The sequence below is a fragment of the Papio anubis genome, chromosome 11, assembly GCF_008728515.1.
Source record: "Papio anubis isolate 15944 chromosome 11, Panubis1.0, whole genome shotgun sequence".
NCBI lineage: Eukaryota > Metazoa > Chordata > Mammalia > Primates > Cercopithecidae > Papio > Papio anubis.
Genome location: NC_044986.1, coordinates 16377386 through 16392746, shown reverse-complemented (window position 1 = coordinate 16392746; position 15361 = coordinate 16377386). Strand labels below are relative to the sequence as shown.

The 15361-nt window shown below is 44.7% G+C and overlaps 2 protein-coding genes across 8 annotated transcripts in view; one reads left to right on the top strand and one right to left on the bottom strand.

The window, feature by feature from the left end:
• Positions 1 to 1840, bottom strand: part of HSPA12A (heat shock protein family A (Hsp70) member 12A) — a 182466-nt gene extending 180626 nt beyond the window's left edge. Inside the window, exon 1 of one of the 4 annotated variants that reach the window (XM_017944364.3) lies at positions 1731 to 1840. Coding sequence is in view for 1 of the 4 variants with exons in the window: in XM_021943725.2 (XP_021799417.1) it covers positions 1649 to 1651 (3 nt within the window). In the remaining 3 variants the exon portion in view is untranslated. Of the gene's footprint in view, positions 1 to 1648 lie in introns of all 4 variants that reach the window. The other 3 variants (XM_021943725.2, XM_031652045.1, XM_017944363.3) reach the window with 3 other exon arrangements.
• Positions 555 to 15361, top strand: part of ENO4 (enolase 4) — a 33706-nt gene continuing 18899 nt past the window's right edge. The window contains exons 1-7 of one of the 4 annotated variants that reach the window (XM_031652046.1): positions 555 to 1814; positions 7368 to 7496; positions 8547 to 8737; positions 10772 to 10920; positions 12574 to 12743; positions 12839 to 12967; positions 14593 to 14646. In XM_031652046.1, coding sequence (XP_031507906.1) covers positions 1650 to 1814; positions 7368 to 7496; positions 8547 to 8737; positions 10772 to 10920; positions 12574 to 12743; positions 12839 to 12967; positions 14593 to 14646 — 987 coding nt within the window. In that variant the 5' untranslated portion in view covers positions 555 to 1649. The remainder of the gene's footprint in view (positions 1815 to 7367; positions 7497 to 8546; positions 8738 to 10771; positions 10921 to 12573; positions 12744 to 12838; positions 12968 to 14592; positions 14647 to 15361) is intronic. The other 3 variants (XM_021943728.2, XM_021943727.2, XM_021943729.2) reach the window with 3 other exon arrangements.

The window sequence follows — 15361 nt, the reverse complement described above, 5'->3', positions numbered from 1 at the left end:
ACTTCAGAAGGAAGGGCTGGCTGGTGTGAGAGCTGGATTGTGGACATGGCTTCTCTGATGTGGGACTCAACCCGGGCACTCAAGGATGAGCACAGGAGAGAAGCAGGTGCCTTCCTTCCAGGGGTGTATGAGGAAAGGCAAAAAGGTGGAATGGAAACAACAGCAATAGTGTCAGCTTATTTTGCATAAGGGTTCACTCAACACCTATTCAGAGCACATCCTCTGCCCTTGCAGGGCCCCAGGCTCCGTGGTGGATGTGAAGGTAAGACAGACTCAGATCCTAATGTCAGGGGATTTCCATCTAGCAAGGAGAGAAGGCAGGTTCATGATGGTCTATCACACACAGACAGTGAGACGTTCCATAGAGAGCAGAGAGAACACGGAGGAAGTTTGGAAGGTGCACGTTTGGGTTTGTATTAACGGTACGTACAGCATCTCATTTTTATGCATCTGCACCCACACGTGCATGTATTGAAAATAACTGTGTTTCAAAGTGCTTTCTCACTCACTTCCTCGTTTTGTACTAAGTGACTTGGGAATCAGGCAGAGTAGGTAAGATGATGTTTTCCAGAGGGGGCAAAGTGTGGCACAGATCTTGTAACTGATCTGCTTGGGTAGGGAACATAAACAGGCGCGAGTAGAACAAGAACACCCTGTCCGTCGCCGCCCACTCCTGCAGCAGAGGAAGTATCTAGAACTGAGGACGCACACTAAGTTCTGTAATCGCATGACACCTGACAGGTACAATGAAGCCAGGAAGGCACTTCGGATTGAAAAGGGCAGGACGTAGACAGCATTCTGGAGAGGGAACGTGAGCCAAGGCCATTCCCCCATTTCCGTTTTACCTCCCCAAGTCCTGCCTGAATCATCCCCCACCCTTAGGTCTGCCCAAACCGCAACCATCCCTTAGGGTTCGCCCCAAATATTTTCAACCCACACTGGTTTTTTTCATTCCATTGATTTCACCCCTACTAATATCCCAGGGAAGGGCGAGTGGCCGTTTCTCTCCTGGACATCATAGCAGGATCGGCCAGCACACGGCTCGGCTCAGAGCAGGTAGTTAATAAACATGAGCCGAATGAAAGAATTCCTGAGATCGCCACAGCTCAGTAAGGATGCCCTGAGCCCCTACATCCCTCCCCCAACAGAGTGGGCCTGCCTGGCACGGGCGGCCTTAGCAACCCGGAGGAGCTCACTAACCGCGGAAAGCACAGGGGCACGTAGGGAGAGCGGTGTGGCCCAAAACGCTGGGCCACTGGGAGCCCAGCGCGCGACCCCAGCTGGAAGTCGGAGCTGAGGTTGCAGCGCTCCGGCAAAACGCGCTAGACGAGGTCGTTAAAAGATTTCCCCCTCCGGAAAATCGCCAGGGAAAAGTGGTGAAAAAGGAAGCCGGGAGGGCCCTAGTCTCGGGAGTCTATGAGAAGCCCAACCCCCGGACCTAATCCCGCAGGGAGAAGAGCGAGGTAAGCTAGCGCAGAAGCCAAGCCATTCCAGCTCCAAGGAAAGGGAGCGGTTTTTGCCGCAGGAAGAACCTAGGTCTGGAAGCCTCGCGAGATCTGGGGGTCGGGATCACGTTGCGTTGCCTAGCGACAGCAAGGACGCTCGTGGGACCCCCGGCTAAACCCCGCTGTAGCCTTAAATCTCCTACCATGGGGGAAGAAGGCGGCGGCGGCAGCTGTGGGACCACTAGGGAGCTGCAGAAGCTGAAGCAGCAGGCGATGGAGTACTACCGGGAGAACGACGTTCCGCGCAGGCTGGAAGAGCTGCTCAACTCCACCTTCTACCTCCAGCCTGCCGACGTCTACGGGCACCTGGTAGGGACCTGGGACAGGCGCTCTCCTCCCGCCAACCCCGCTCCCCCCGCCCCGCGCTGCGGCAACGCCTTGCGCCTGCGCCTCAGAATCTAGCATGCGCGCCGCCGGGGCCCTGGTCCTGCGTGTGCGGAGGAGACTCTGGGAGGGAAGGAGCGGGAAGGACACCGGGGGGTGAAGGCGTCTCCGCAGAGAAAGTGGTGGAAAGAAGGCAACTGGAGGAAAGGGGGCTCTAGGCGGATTTGAGCTGCAGCGACAGCCCAGGGCCTGTCAGGCTTCCTCGCTACCTAAGGGGCCTCTCCGTTTGTGGGCCGGGCCACCGCCCATGCCTGCCAATTGTCATTTTTAACAGACCTTAATGCCCTCAGCTCAGCTTACCGACCTTGAGCAGCTCCTCTTTGACCACGGGATGAACACCTTGACCACAGGATGAACACAAGTTTGCTACAATTTGGCCTCAGCCTATTCTGGGGCCTCATCCTACTGGCTCCCCTGCCAGGATGCCCGTTAATATCTGACCCGCCCCGCCCTGAACTCCAAAATTCAGACCAAATCCTTGCCCACGTGGCCCTGGACCAACTGTCCTATAGGGTTCCTACAGCATTTCCTTCGTGTATTGTAGTCCATTGAGGCAGCCTCCCTAGGCAGCCTGTGAGCCCCTGCTGGGCTCAGGGGCCTTTTCTTACCACCTTCCGGGTCTCTGCCCAGCCGTGAGATCTGGCACATAGCTTAGCGTTAAGCAGTGAGCAGTTGAAACAGACGTTTTCTGCCCTCCAGATCTGTAAGTAGTAAGGAAGGCAGTGTGTTTGGGGCCCCTAGGAGTTTGCACTATGGCCAGGGAAAGCAAGGAGGCAATGTGAACACCAAGCAGAATGAATCCTATGAAGAAACAGATGTGCTGTCAGGGTGCAAAACCACGTCGTGTTGAGGCAGTTGATACAAAGGATGTTCTGCGAATGACTTTTTCCCACTCATGGCCTATACTATCAAAGGGGAGGGGTGTGGGGTTTACCGAGCCCCTTGTGCTGCGTGCTATAACTCACTTAATCCTTAGTACAACTGCGACGAGGTAAAAATGATGATTCCCATTTTACAAATGAAGAACCTGTGGCCAGTGCAATTTAAATGATTTTCCCAAAGGACATAGTGACAGAAGAAAAAAAAATCAAACCATGTTTTTGTCCCTATACCCAGCAGAGTGCATGGCACACAGTGAATGCTGAGAAACTATCTGCAGGATGAATGAGTGAATGCTTGACTCTCATTCCATCCTCTTCCTACTATCTGTTGCTAGAGGAATTATTGAACACAGTCTATTCTAACGTCCTCATTTTACAGGGACACCAAGCCTTTGTCTCACAGCTACTTAGTGCACAAGCTAGGACTAAAAATATGAACTCTTGTTCCCCAGTGTAATGTTCTCATTCTATTAGGCAGCCAGGATATTCGTTTGTACAGCTCTCTGGGAATTTATATCTTAGTTTGGAACAAAAGTCACTAATACATAAAATAATTGGAGCAAAAGATAAGGAGATAGATGACTGTGTGCTAGATTGAGGGACAGATCCCTATATGCCTATTAAAGGAATTCAGGGATGGAAAAGATCCTTGGAGGCTGTATATCCAGGAAAGCTGTGGCTTGGACTTTGAGGGATGTTCAGGAATTGCAGGGGCGAAAAAGCAAACTCCTTGGACCCGGGAGTTGGAGGTTGCAGTGAGCCGAGACTGCACCACCACCAGTGCACTCCAGCCTGGGCAACAGAGCGAGACTCTGTCTCAAAAAAGAAAAAGCAATCTCCTTTTCCTTTTCTTAGTGACTGCCCTAGTTTTGGCTGTGCTTACTCTCACCTCGTCTCTCCCTCTATCTAGTTCATCCTGCAGAGTGCTGCCAGAGCAGCGTCCTAACGTGCAAGTCTGACCACAGTTCTCTTCCTCAGAACCTCCTGTAGCTTTCCCCTGCTTGCTGGCCTTCATGCGTATGGTTCACAGTGCTCAGCCTCTCTCTCTGGTAACAGGCGCATCTCCCACTCCCTGTCCTCCTCCTCTACACCAAATCACTGACTGCTCCCTAAAGCCAGAAGTTTCCTACCTCCCTCCCCTTTGTCCCATTCCCTGTCCCTGAAGTATCTGCTCACCACATTTCCCCCTTGACTGCCACTGAAACACTATACCTCCTCCAGTGTTCAGCTCCAGTGTCATTTCTTCTGTCCCTCTCCAACATTGCTATGGCTTGGCTCCATCCCCACCCAAATCTCATCTTGAATTGTACTTCTCATAATCCCCACATAATCCCCACATGTGGGGAGGGACCCGGTGGGAGGTAATTAAGTTATGGGGATGGTTGCTCTCATGCTGTTCTCGTGATAGTGAGTTCTTATGAGAGCTGATGGTTTTATAAGGGGCTTGCCCCCTTCACTTTGCACTTCTCCTTCTGGCCCTCATGTGAAGAAACATGTGTTTGCTTCTCCCTCCACCATGATTGTAAGTTTCCTGAGGCCTCCCCAGCTGTGCGAAACTGTGAGTCAATTAAACTTATGCTTTCCTTTATAAATTACCCAGTCTCAGGCAGTCCTTGATAGCAGTGTGAGAACAAACTAAGACAGACATATTAGAGGAATTCACACATGGTAAAGATCCTTGTAGGCAATAACAATACAATTTATTCCATTATCATAAAACTGAATGCTTGAGAGAGTTTTGGATTGGGAATGTGGCAGATCTGGTTTTGATTCTTATCTCTGCCACTTCCTCACTGTGATAGAGTTACATTGATGGTCCTCCAAGGAACTACACTTCCAGTGTGAACACCTTTTTGTAAGTCCCTCCCACATTGACTCTGGACTTGGCTATGTCACTTACTTTGATCAATAGGACCTTGACAAGCACGAGACAAACAGAGAGTTGATAAGTGCTGGCATATTGAAGCTTGTCCTCTTGGAAGCTAGTCATCGTGCTGTGAGGATGTCCCAATTACCCTACTGGAAAGAGAGAGGTTGTGCAGAGAAAGACCCTGGCAGATACGAGACCCCTCAGGATATCCTGTGAGAAAGATGCCCAGCCAACCCCTCACTGTGCCAGCCATCCCAGCTACGGCACTGGACATTGAGTGAAAACAGCTTGGATATGCTGGCTCCTGTCAAGCCTTCAGATGATTACATCTGCATAACGGACCCCAGAGAAGCCCAGCAAAAGAATTTCCCAGTTGAAGCCCCACCCAGATTACAGGATCATGAGCAAGTTAATGGTTTAAACTGCTAAGGTTTGGGGTGGTCTGTTACAAAGCAGTAGATAATGAAAACATTGGCTAAGTGATCTTGGACAGTTAATTTTTGTGAAACTCAGTCTGCCCATCTGTGGGATGGAGATGACATCACATAGCTTAGAGAGTTGAATGTAATGACATAATGTATATATAGTGCCCAGGGATGTCACTGACATTTATTAATTTATACAAGATTTAATTTATAGAATCCTATGTATGTCAGGCCCTGTGGTTTGTGATATAGTGATAAAGAAGTCACTCTTTCAGAGCACAAATTAATTACTGTAAAAATGTTAGTTCCCTTCCTCTCCTAACACAACGTGTGGCACATTATAGGTGCTTGGTGCTTGTTAAATTGAACTCACTATAACACACAGAGTATAAGCTAAATAACATTTTTGCTCTCCAGATTCTAAATTCATTTAGGCACTTACTCTGTTACATACAAACCACCAGTTTAAAAATTCATGGATAGCTTGAAAATGAGTTCTTGCTTACTACTTTTGGGCCCCACCTCTGAACTGACATGTCGCTGTGGGTATTAGATGACCTGTTGTCCAGGTTGAAGTCACTGGATTTTGAACTGAAAGACAGGAGAACTGGTCTGCTAAATGAAAGCAAAGCCCAATCCTATCTGGTAATCAAGAGAGCAATAAAGGTGTGCCTTCGCCTTCCCTCCTTCCAGTCTCTCCTAGCTCCTGCTCCTCTGCACAGAAACACCGTCCTGAGCCTTTTCTTGCAGGCTTCTTGAGTGGGCTTTCTATCTCAGCTTCTCTTTCTTCAGTCTCTTTCTTGGATCACTTCCAAATGGCTTCTGCTTTTCCACCTCAATGAAACTGCAATTACTAAGGCTCCCAACAAGCCTCTTTGAACACATAGGACTCTGCATGAGCTGATAGTAAGACACAACCATTGCATTAAGTCTTCACCACTAAAATATCACATGCCTTGCTGGGAGGAATAAAAATGAGCCCATGTGCTGGGCACAGTGGCTCACGCCTGTAATCCCAGCACTTTGGGAGGCTGAGGCGGGCAGATCACGAGGTCAGGAGCTTGAAACTAGCCTGGCCAACATGTTGAAACCCCATCTCTACTAAAAATACAAAAAACTAGCCGGCCGTTGTGGTGCACGCCTGTAATCCCAGCTACTCGGAAGGCTGAGGCAGGAGAATCGCTTGAACCCAAGAGGCAGAGGTTGTGGTGAGCAGAGATCATGCCATCGTACTCCAGCCTGGGTGACACAGTGAGACTCTTGTCTTGAAAAAAAAAAATCAGCCCATGTCAGGTTTCTTAAATTTGAATGCATCATGGTCTTCTAGAGACCAGTTGGTTTCTATATCTTGAAACAAGGGGGCTGGGCACAGTGGCTGACGCCTGTAATCCCAGCCCTTTGGAAGGCTGAGGTGGAAGGATTGCTTGAGGCCAGGAGTTTGAGACCAGCCTGAGCAACATAGTAAGATCCTGTATCTACAAAAAATAAAAATTAGCCAGGTGTGGTGTCATGTGCCTGCGGTCCCAGCTACTCGGGAGGCTGAGGTGGGAGAATCGCTTGAGCCTGGGAAGTTGAGGCTGCAGTGAGCCATGATCGTGCCACTGCACCCCAGCCTGGCTGACAGAGCAAGACCCTGTCTCAAAAAAAAAGAAAGAAAGAAAGAAAGAAACAAGAGGGATAGCTTAGTCAACTGAATTGACTCTAAGAAGGCCTGCTAGCCTGTAATCCCAGCACTTTGGGAGGCCAAGGTGGGCGGATCACGAGGTCAAGAGAACGAGACTATCCTGGCCAACATGGTGAAACCCCATCTCTACTAAAAATACAAAAATTAGCTGGGTGTGGTGGCACGCGCCTGTAGTCCCTGCTACTCGGGAGAGGCAGGAGAACTGCTTGAACCTTGGAGGTGGAGATTGCAGCAAGCCGAGATCGTGCCACTGCACTCCAGCCTGGCAACAGAGTGAGACCGTCTCTGTTGAAGAAGGCTGGCTAATCAGTGACACAGGGCCTTTTAATTAAGAAATGTATGCAAGTTTCTGTTGAGAGTTCAACATACACCAAATTGCCCCATATACCAGAGACTCAAGAGTGGCCTGAATCTGTATCTCAGTAGGTAAGGGCAGGGCAGTTCTCACAAAACTGCTAGTCTAATCCTGGCATCAGGAAGAACACTCATGGAGAGCTGTGGTAAAACAAGAGTCAATGTGAATGACTTTTTGAAGATAAATTAGATGTGGTATTGTGACTTTTTTCCCCAAGCACCCAGTTGAACCAGCTGATTTTTGTTCTTTTGTGTGTGTTGAAGGCAAACTGCTTTTCTAAACTTGCAAAGCCTCCCACCATATGCAAAATAGTGGGGAAAGACGTACTGGATGGACTAGGGCTTCCAACCTTGCAAGTGGACATATTCTGCACCATTCAAAACTTTCCTAAGGTATGAGGAAGTTTAAGTGTGTTCTTTAATGTACTGGCCCCACTGCATGTATTAGCAACTCTTGTCTAAACTGTAGAAAATTAACATTTTGAAATTAAGTATTTGTGAAATATATGTATATTTCATAGGTAGTCATGTAAGCATGAATCATACCGTCAACCATGATGGCTTTATTATGTTTAAGTGTAATTTTGATACAGACATGACATGCTAACCTGAGGATGATCCAACATGGAGAAAGGAACTGAGGCAAAAATAGTTTTGTTTTGTTTTGTTTTTTGTTTTTGAGATGGAGTTTCACTCTTATTGCCCAGGCTGGAGTGCAATGGCACGATCTCGGGTCACTGCAACCTCTGCCTCCCGGGTTCAAGCGATTCTCCTGCCTCAGCCTCCCGAGTAGCTGGGATTACAGGCATCCGTCACCATGCCTGGCTAATTTTGTATTTTTAGTAGAGATGTGGTTACTCCATGTTGGTCAGACTGGTCTCGAACTCCCGACCTCAGGTGATCTGCCCGCCTCGGCCTCCCAGAAGTACTGGGATTACAGGCGTGAGCCACTTCGCCTGACCAAAATGGTTTTTAAATTCTGACATTACTCATGTGATAGGTTCTATAAATCTACATGTAGGTTTATAGATTATTTACCTAGATATTTATAGATGTTAGACTGACCTAAATAAAGAAAATAATTTAATAGTTTTAACAATTCATTTTAATTCACTTTGCTACATATTTGTTAGAAATAATTTTTGCTATAGTCTCTGGTAGGAGAAGAATAATGAGTAAATCTGCATTTTTGTTGTTATTTATTAGAAAGGTAGTGATAAAAATGAAGTTCGACGTAGGGTTTTTCTAAGGGTATTTTAAGTGTTCTGTGAAGCTGAGTTCCACAGTGTTTCAATAGCTATAAAAATATCTCAAAGAAAATTATATATTCTCATTCTCCCCTTGAAATTGGTGGTAAAATTTCATGCATGTTAAAAGCTGGATTAATTTCCTCTTTCTGGGAGAGGTAGGGAAAGTGTTGAATACATTTTCTGTGATTTTCAGAACATATGTTCTGTGGTAATCTCGACTCACTTTGAAGTCCATGAGAACGCTCTGCCCGAGCTGGCTGAGGCGGAGGAGGCAGAGAGGGCCAGCGCGGTCAGCACCGCCGTGCAGTGGGTCAACAGCAGCATTACGCACGAGCTCCAGGGGATGGCACCCTCTGATCAGGCAGAGGTGGATCACCTCCTCAGGTACAGTTTCCACTTTGAAATATAAACATCAACAACAAATATACGTCCATTGTTTTTCCATTTCACCTGCCAATTAAATGGGTCTGTCAAATCTATAGCATTGGGAAGTCAGTTTACAAAGCATATGTGAAAGCAGCAACATTTAGCATAAAATTTGTTTTTCTCCTGAAAACCCTGTAATTAACACCTTACTGTGTAATGCTACATAGGGCTTTTCGGTCTCTTTTCATGTATAGAGCTGTCCTAAGACTTAGTAAAAAGCTTCTCAGAAAAAGAATCTGATTGTGAATCCAGAGGATGCCCTTTTCCTTCTCCCCACCCGTCACATGCCACCTATGAGCTTCTCATATCCTTTTATTTAGTCACAACAGCTGACACTTACATTCTGTCCTCCAGCCACAACTGAGTCTCCCATGCTTTACCCATAGATTGACTCAAATGCGCTAACAAGGAAGCGTTTACTAGGGCTATGGAAATGTCCTTCATTGCCCAACCAAGTAATGGGTTAGAATCATTTTTCTGTTTGTGCAGGTCCAATGCCACAACCCCTTGGCCAACAGAAGGTCAATTGGATTCTCTTTCCTTAAGCTTTGTCATTTACTTAATTGTGTATAACATTTTAGTTTGCTTCAGAGTAAGATAATGACCTTTGTAAAAGAAACTTTTTTTTTTTTTTTTTTTTTTTTTTTGAGATGGAGTCTTCCCCTGTCACCCAGGCTGGAGTGCAGTGGCATGATCTCGGCTGACGGCAATCTCCACCTCCCAGGTTCAAGCGATTCTCCTGCCTTAGCCTCTGAGTAGCTGGAATTACAGGTGCTTGCCACCATGCCCAGCTCATTTTTGTATTTTTAGTAGAGATGGGTTTTTAACCACGTTGGCCAGGCTGGTCAAGAACTCCTGACCTCAAGTGATCCACCCGCCTCGGCCTCCCAAAGTGCTGGGATTAGAGGCGTGAGCCACCGCACCATGCCAAGAAACTTTTTTGAATAGTTTTTGGTTTGCTTGGAGTTTCTGAATGCTATTCCTCTATTCCTTTTGTTTTTTCCTTCATGTGCTATTATCATTTTCTTAGTTTATTTATTATTTTTTTTTCTCAAGCTCTCAGTTACATCTTATATTTTATTACACTCTTTTTTTTTCCTGGCATTTTCCCTCCCCAAATCACCCATCTGGACTGGTTCTTCTGTAGACCACCTACAGAGATGCCATAAAAACTTCATTGTTCTCCTGTTTCTGGATCCCACATTCTTTTCTTTCATGATTTGCTGGATTGTATCCTTTAAAAGTAAGGATGAGAAAGGGTATATGGGATGTAAAGTTTCTTAGTTATTTTATATGTGGAAATGTCGATACTTTGCCCCCAAGGTTGATAGTTTAGCTGAGTATAGAATTCTCTGTTGAAATCAATTTATCTCATACTTTAAAGGCATTGCCCCACTGGCATCTGGATTATTAATAAATCTGATGCAAATCTGATTCCTATGTCTTTGTTTTTTATTTGCCTGGTTTTTTGCCTATAGAAGCTTTTAGCCTCTTCTTTTTATTCTGGGGTGCTGAAATTTTACATAAATGCATCTAAGTGGGATTTCCAAAAGTTTTTTTTAAATATTCATCTTAAGTGCCAAGAAAAAGAAAGGAAGTCCTCTATATTTATATGCTATATTTCACTCTATTCTTGACACATTTGTTTTCTGATGGTCATTTCTACAAAAAGAAAATACTGTAACCCACAATAAAATTACATCTTCAAGTTTTACTCTAAAAGTGCAAAACCAGGGCTCAAATCATTTTAAAATGAGCACCTGAAATCTTTAATCATTTATTTCCATGCCAAAATGAATTTCAGTTCTTGAATGCAGTTTTATAACAGCATCAGTGTTTTCTGGCTTTGAAAATTAAAGTTGATTTGTTCTTAAGTAGCTGAAAAGCAGTTATTTATTGAAATATATTGGGGTCAGCTCTAAAACATGACCAAAATCACAGAGTGATCTTCCTAAATATCCCAGTGTAAAGCCATATTTTCTTGCCATTAAGGATATTCTTTGCAAGTAAAGTACAAGAAGATAAGGAGAGAAAAGAATTGGAAAACAGCCTGGAATGCTCAGCAGTGCCTACACTTGTACCTCCAGTACTACCGCCACCACCCCCTCCACCTCCTACCAAAAAAAAGGGGCAAAAGCCAGGTTGGTTGGTGACTTACCGTCTTGCAGAGTCCTTAGTAACAAATGTGTGAGAAAGAAAGGCTGAAACTTGGACTGCCTTTCTGAGTCTCTTGGCTATAGAACCGGTTTGGGCTCACAGCCAAAAGCCATCCATCCTATGCCACGTCCTCACTCAAAGATTTTGCCCCCATCCCACTCTCCATTTTTATTTGTAAAATAAAACAGTTTCTCACCCAGAGGTGAGAAATACTTATTATTAAATAAGGTGCATTGAGCAGTGCCAAGTTGGGGGTGGGGTAGGAGGGGATGGCTTGGGAGACCTTTCACCTCCCTTCAAAATTTCCATTAGCTAATCAAAAAGCCACTCCATATCTTAGAGTTTTGATTCCTTTGATATGAACAACCAACATTTTCTCAATCCTATGTAAAATAAACATTTTCTTTACAAAACTTTATTTTAAAGCAAATAATAGAAATGATTACTTCAGTCTGCCCTTGCTGCATGCCTTCCAACAGATCGCTAACCTCAGCCCCTGCAGTACGGTCATTCTGGAGCTGCTCTTAGTATAATAACAGGGTTTTGTATGTCTGCTGAACTAGAACATGCTCCTTGAGGGCATGAATCATGTTTATTCCACTTGCCATTGCCCGTATCTAGCATGATGCCAGGCACGAACCATACACTCAATTAATGCGGGTTTCGTTGAGAAACCAGAACCAGGAAGGGACCAAAGAGACCAGGGAGACAGGGTACCTTATTTCATAGATCCAGATGCTGAGGCCCAGAGAGGTGAAGAGATTTGCCCTGAGACAAAAGAATTATGTTTGAGCAATCTTCCCTTGGAAGGGTGGGATGGCCACTACTGAGTTATAAGTAGAGACCAACATGAATGTTCGTTTAGTGGTTGCTTTTGACTAATAGAACGTGGAACTTAAGGGAAGAAGTGGGAGGACACAGCTATTTGCTAAGCACTCATTAAACGTGAGGTGCTGAAATATTTTTTCTCCACTGGGGACCTGAACCACATCGGCAGCTGTGGAGGAAAGGACAAGAGGAACACTAGAGATATGTATGATGGACTCTGGACCTCACGAGACAGGGAGGCTGAGAACATATTCTAGTGAAAGATGGGTAAGGAATCTCGGTCGATGGTTGGATCTGAAAGGCACTGCTAAAGATCGTAAATGACACAGAATAAGGCATTGATTTGGTGTTGGCGAGAAAGACAGCAGGGTTAGATATATTTATGCAGAGATATTCAGCAGAAAATTGAGTGTGCAGCAGCTATGGTGAAATATAGAAAAACAAAAGATTTGAAATTTAAAGACAGTTCAAATCCTCTATCTACTTTCTGTTACACGCTGGGCAAGTCTTTTAACCCCTCTAAGCCCCAGTTTATGTATATGTAAATGTAGAATAAAAATATCTACCTGATATGATTGATGAAGGAATTAATGTTAAATGGCCTAAAATGTCTTAGACTGGCAAAATCCATGGCTAATGATTATTTGAGAATCTTAAGCAAAACCAAACACAAAACTTCTTGGGGGTTGAGGTAGAGCATTTGTTGTTCCCAGCCTCGGCTTTCATCCTTTCTTTTTCCTGGATCTTTCCATCTGTAAGTAAAGCATTTAGAAATACAGTCTTAACTCTCTCAATCTTTCTCCCTCCAGGGAGGAAGGATACTATTACGGAGAAACCTATTGCACCTGCAGAGCCTGTTGAGCCTGTGCTCAGTGGCAGTATGGCGATAGGGGCCGTGTCCCTAGCTGTTGCCAAAGCCTGTGCCATGCTGCTTAATAAACCTCTGTACTTAAATATCGCTCTACTGAAGCACAATCAGGTTAGTATCTATGAAGTTCCATTAAAAGGAGCCATGAGTATCTCAATATGGATGAACCCTGTTTCTCATTTTCCCTCGTTTTCCCCCTATTTCAGGAACAGCCAATGCTATTTATGCCTTTGCTGATGGTATCGCTGATCAGCTGTGGGAAGTCATCATCTGGGAAGCTAAATTTAATGAAAGAAGTGATTTGTATACCCCATCCTGAATTAACAACCAAACAAGTACCTTACATTATGTCAAATTACCTTTTCTAAAAAAAAAAAAACAAAAAAAAAACTCCATAATTGATGAACTTTTAGTGGAGCTCCCTTGTGACACCAAGGGAGAGGGAATTAAAGATAAAATGAGAAAAAAATATTTTAGGAAATTAGTGAAGTGGGAAGAAAGACCTCAAACCAAAGGGAGCACATGTGGAGCACCTTAGATGTCTAGTTTCATTACAGCATTGGCTCACGCTGGTAACTCACAGAGAAGCCATGACTGAGAAACTCTGCAGACCTAGAAAGTGCTGGAAGGTTGTTATTTGGGGGCATCTTTATTTACTCTGCACTGTGCCCTATGGCAGCAGCAAATGAAAGCTAGCACCTCCTAGCAGCCCACTCTGTTAAGTAAGAACTCCAGGACTTGCCTGGGACGTATGAGACTTTTAGTGCATAGGAGTGAAAAAATTTCAAGTTGCATGTTCACCACTCAGAGGTGTGCGAGGGTCTGTACTGCTCCTCAGTAGCCTGAAAGAGTCAATATGCCTCTTTAAATCTTCATGATGACCAAAGGTTCATGATCTATAGGAGATGCTTTCTAAAAAAGTACAGAAAACCTTCCCCAAGCCCCCTCCAGCAATAAGTTGAGTGATATTTTATCTTGGTGGAAATCAGTAAAAGAAAAAGAAAATCAAGTTTTTTCATGATAAAGAATTATTTCTTAAAATAGTTATTGCCTTACAGTTTATCAGTTGCAGACAACTAGGATTTATACCTGGTTTATCATCTGTCAGATTGTATTCAGATCCTGGTGTCAGGATCTTTCCTTTAGTTAGTATCTGTTGAGCTGTTTGCATACCAGAGCACGAGGAGTGCCATTCTTTATGGGGTCTTCGTATGCAGATCTCATCATCACAACATGCTTTTCTACTTTTTAAGGGACAGTAGATTTATATTGATTTAGCCACTCTAATCCAGACTACCTTGGTGATCTGTGACATGTATTGTAGGAAAGTTGTCTAGGTTGGCCTGGCGTGGTGGCTCACACCTGTAATCCCAGCACTTTGGGAGGCTGAGACGGGAGGACAGCCTAAGGTCAGGACTTTGAGACCAGCCTGGACAGCATGGCAACACCCCGTCTCTGTTAAAAATACAAAAATCAGCCAGGCATGGTGGTGCATGCCTATCATCCCAGCTACTTGGGAGGTTGAGGCAAGAGAATTGCTTGAACAATTTGGAGTTTGCAGTAAGCCGAGATCACGCCACTGTGCTCTAGCCTGGGCAACAGAGTGAGACTCCATCTCAAAAAAAATAAAAAAATAAATAAAAAAGAAGAAGAAAGTTGTCCAGGTTGGTCCAGAGACCATAAAGGAGGATGAAGTTAACTTGATCCAAGCAACTGAACCAGTCAGTTCTGAAGGGTGAAGAGAGGCTACTGAGGGAGAAGAGCCTCTCATTCACATTCAACCCAATGAAAACTGGGACTGAAGATTAACATTTAATCTGCTGATTTTGTAGAGCATATCATCCACTAATCAGGGATTCTACAAATACTCTGAGTTAGAAATAGCCACATGTGTTACAAGTTTTTATACTTAAACTTTCTAGTCTGCAACTATGGAAGATCATGGTTGTTCTACTTACAGGGGGTCGAGATGCTTATGGAAATTCAGAAACATATCAACAAAATAATTGAAATGGTATGTAAAGAGATTCTATGGTATCTAGTTACTGACACTTAGACACCTTCTAGCATCCAACTTGTAGTTCATTTGGAATTAAATCAACTGTGGTTGATATGGAGAATGTATTTATTGGCTTTGGGTTTCCCCCATGAACCAAGTGTATCCATGTCCTCAGTGGCTATTGATCCAGCCTCTAATGGTACTTAACAATCTCATTTCAGTTCCTGGGGCAACTGGCTTTGTGCTAAGATCATCCCTTAGGATTTACTAAGAAAGAAAGGATGTGGCCTCCAGGACATGAGAGGCAGCTTGATGGAATGAAGGCACAGACTCTTGTGCCTGCATTAGGGTCCCCGTGTTGAGCAAACAAGGGCCCCTGGCAGAGCAGCCCTCTTGGGGGCAGTCACAGAGGCAGGTGTATGAGTCACCAGTTGTCCCATCGTGTTCTAAATGGGCAGTGCACAGTGATATGGCAGGGCTGAGGCCAGGAGAGGGACCCAATCCTTGTCTGTGGGGCTTTATACACACACACACACGACTTTGATTTTGGAATACTACATTTACAGAAAAGTTGCAAAGATAGTACAGACAGTTCCTGAATACCTCTCACCCAGTTTCCCCCAGTGTTAATGATATATTACATGGTACATTTGTCAAAACTAAGAAACCAAAATGGTACACTACTAATAACTACAGACTTGATTCAAATTTCACTGGTTTTTCCACCAGT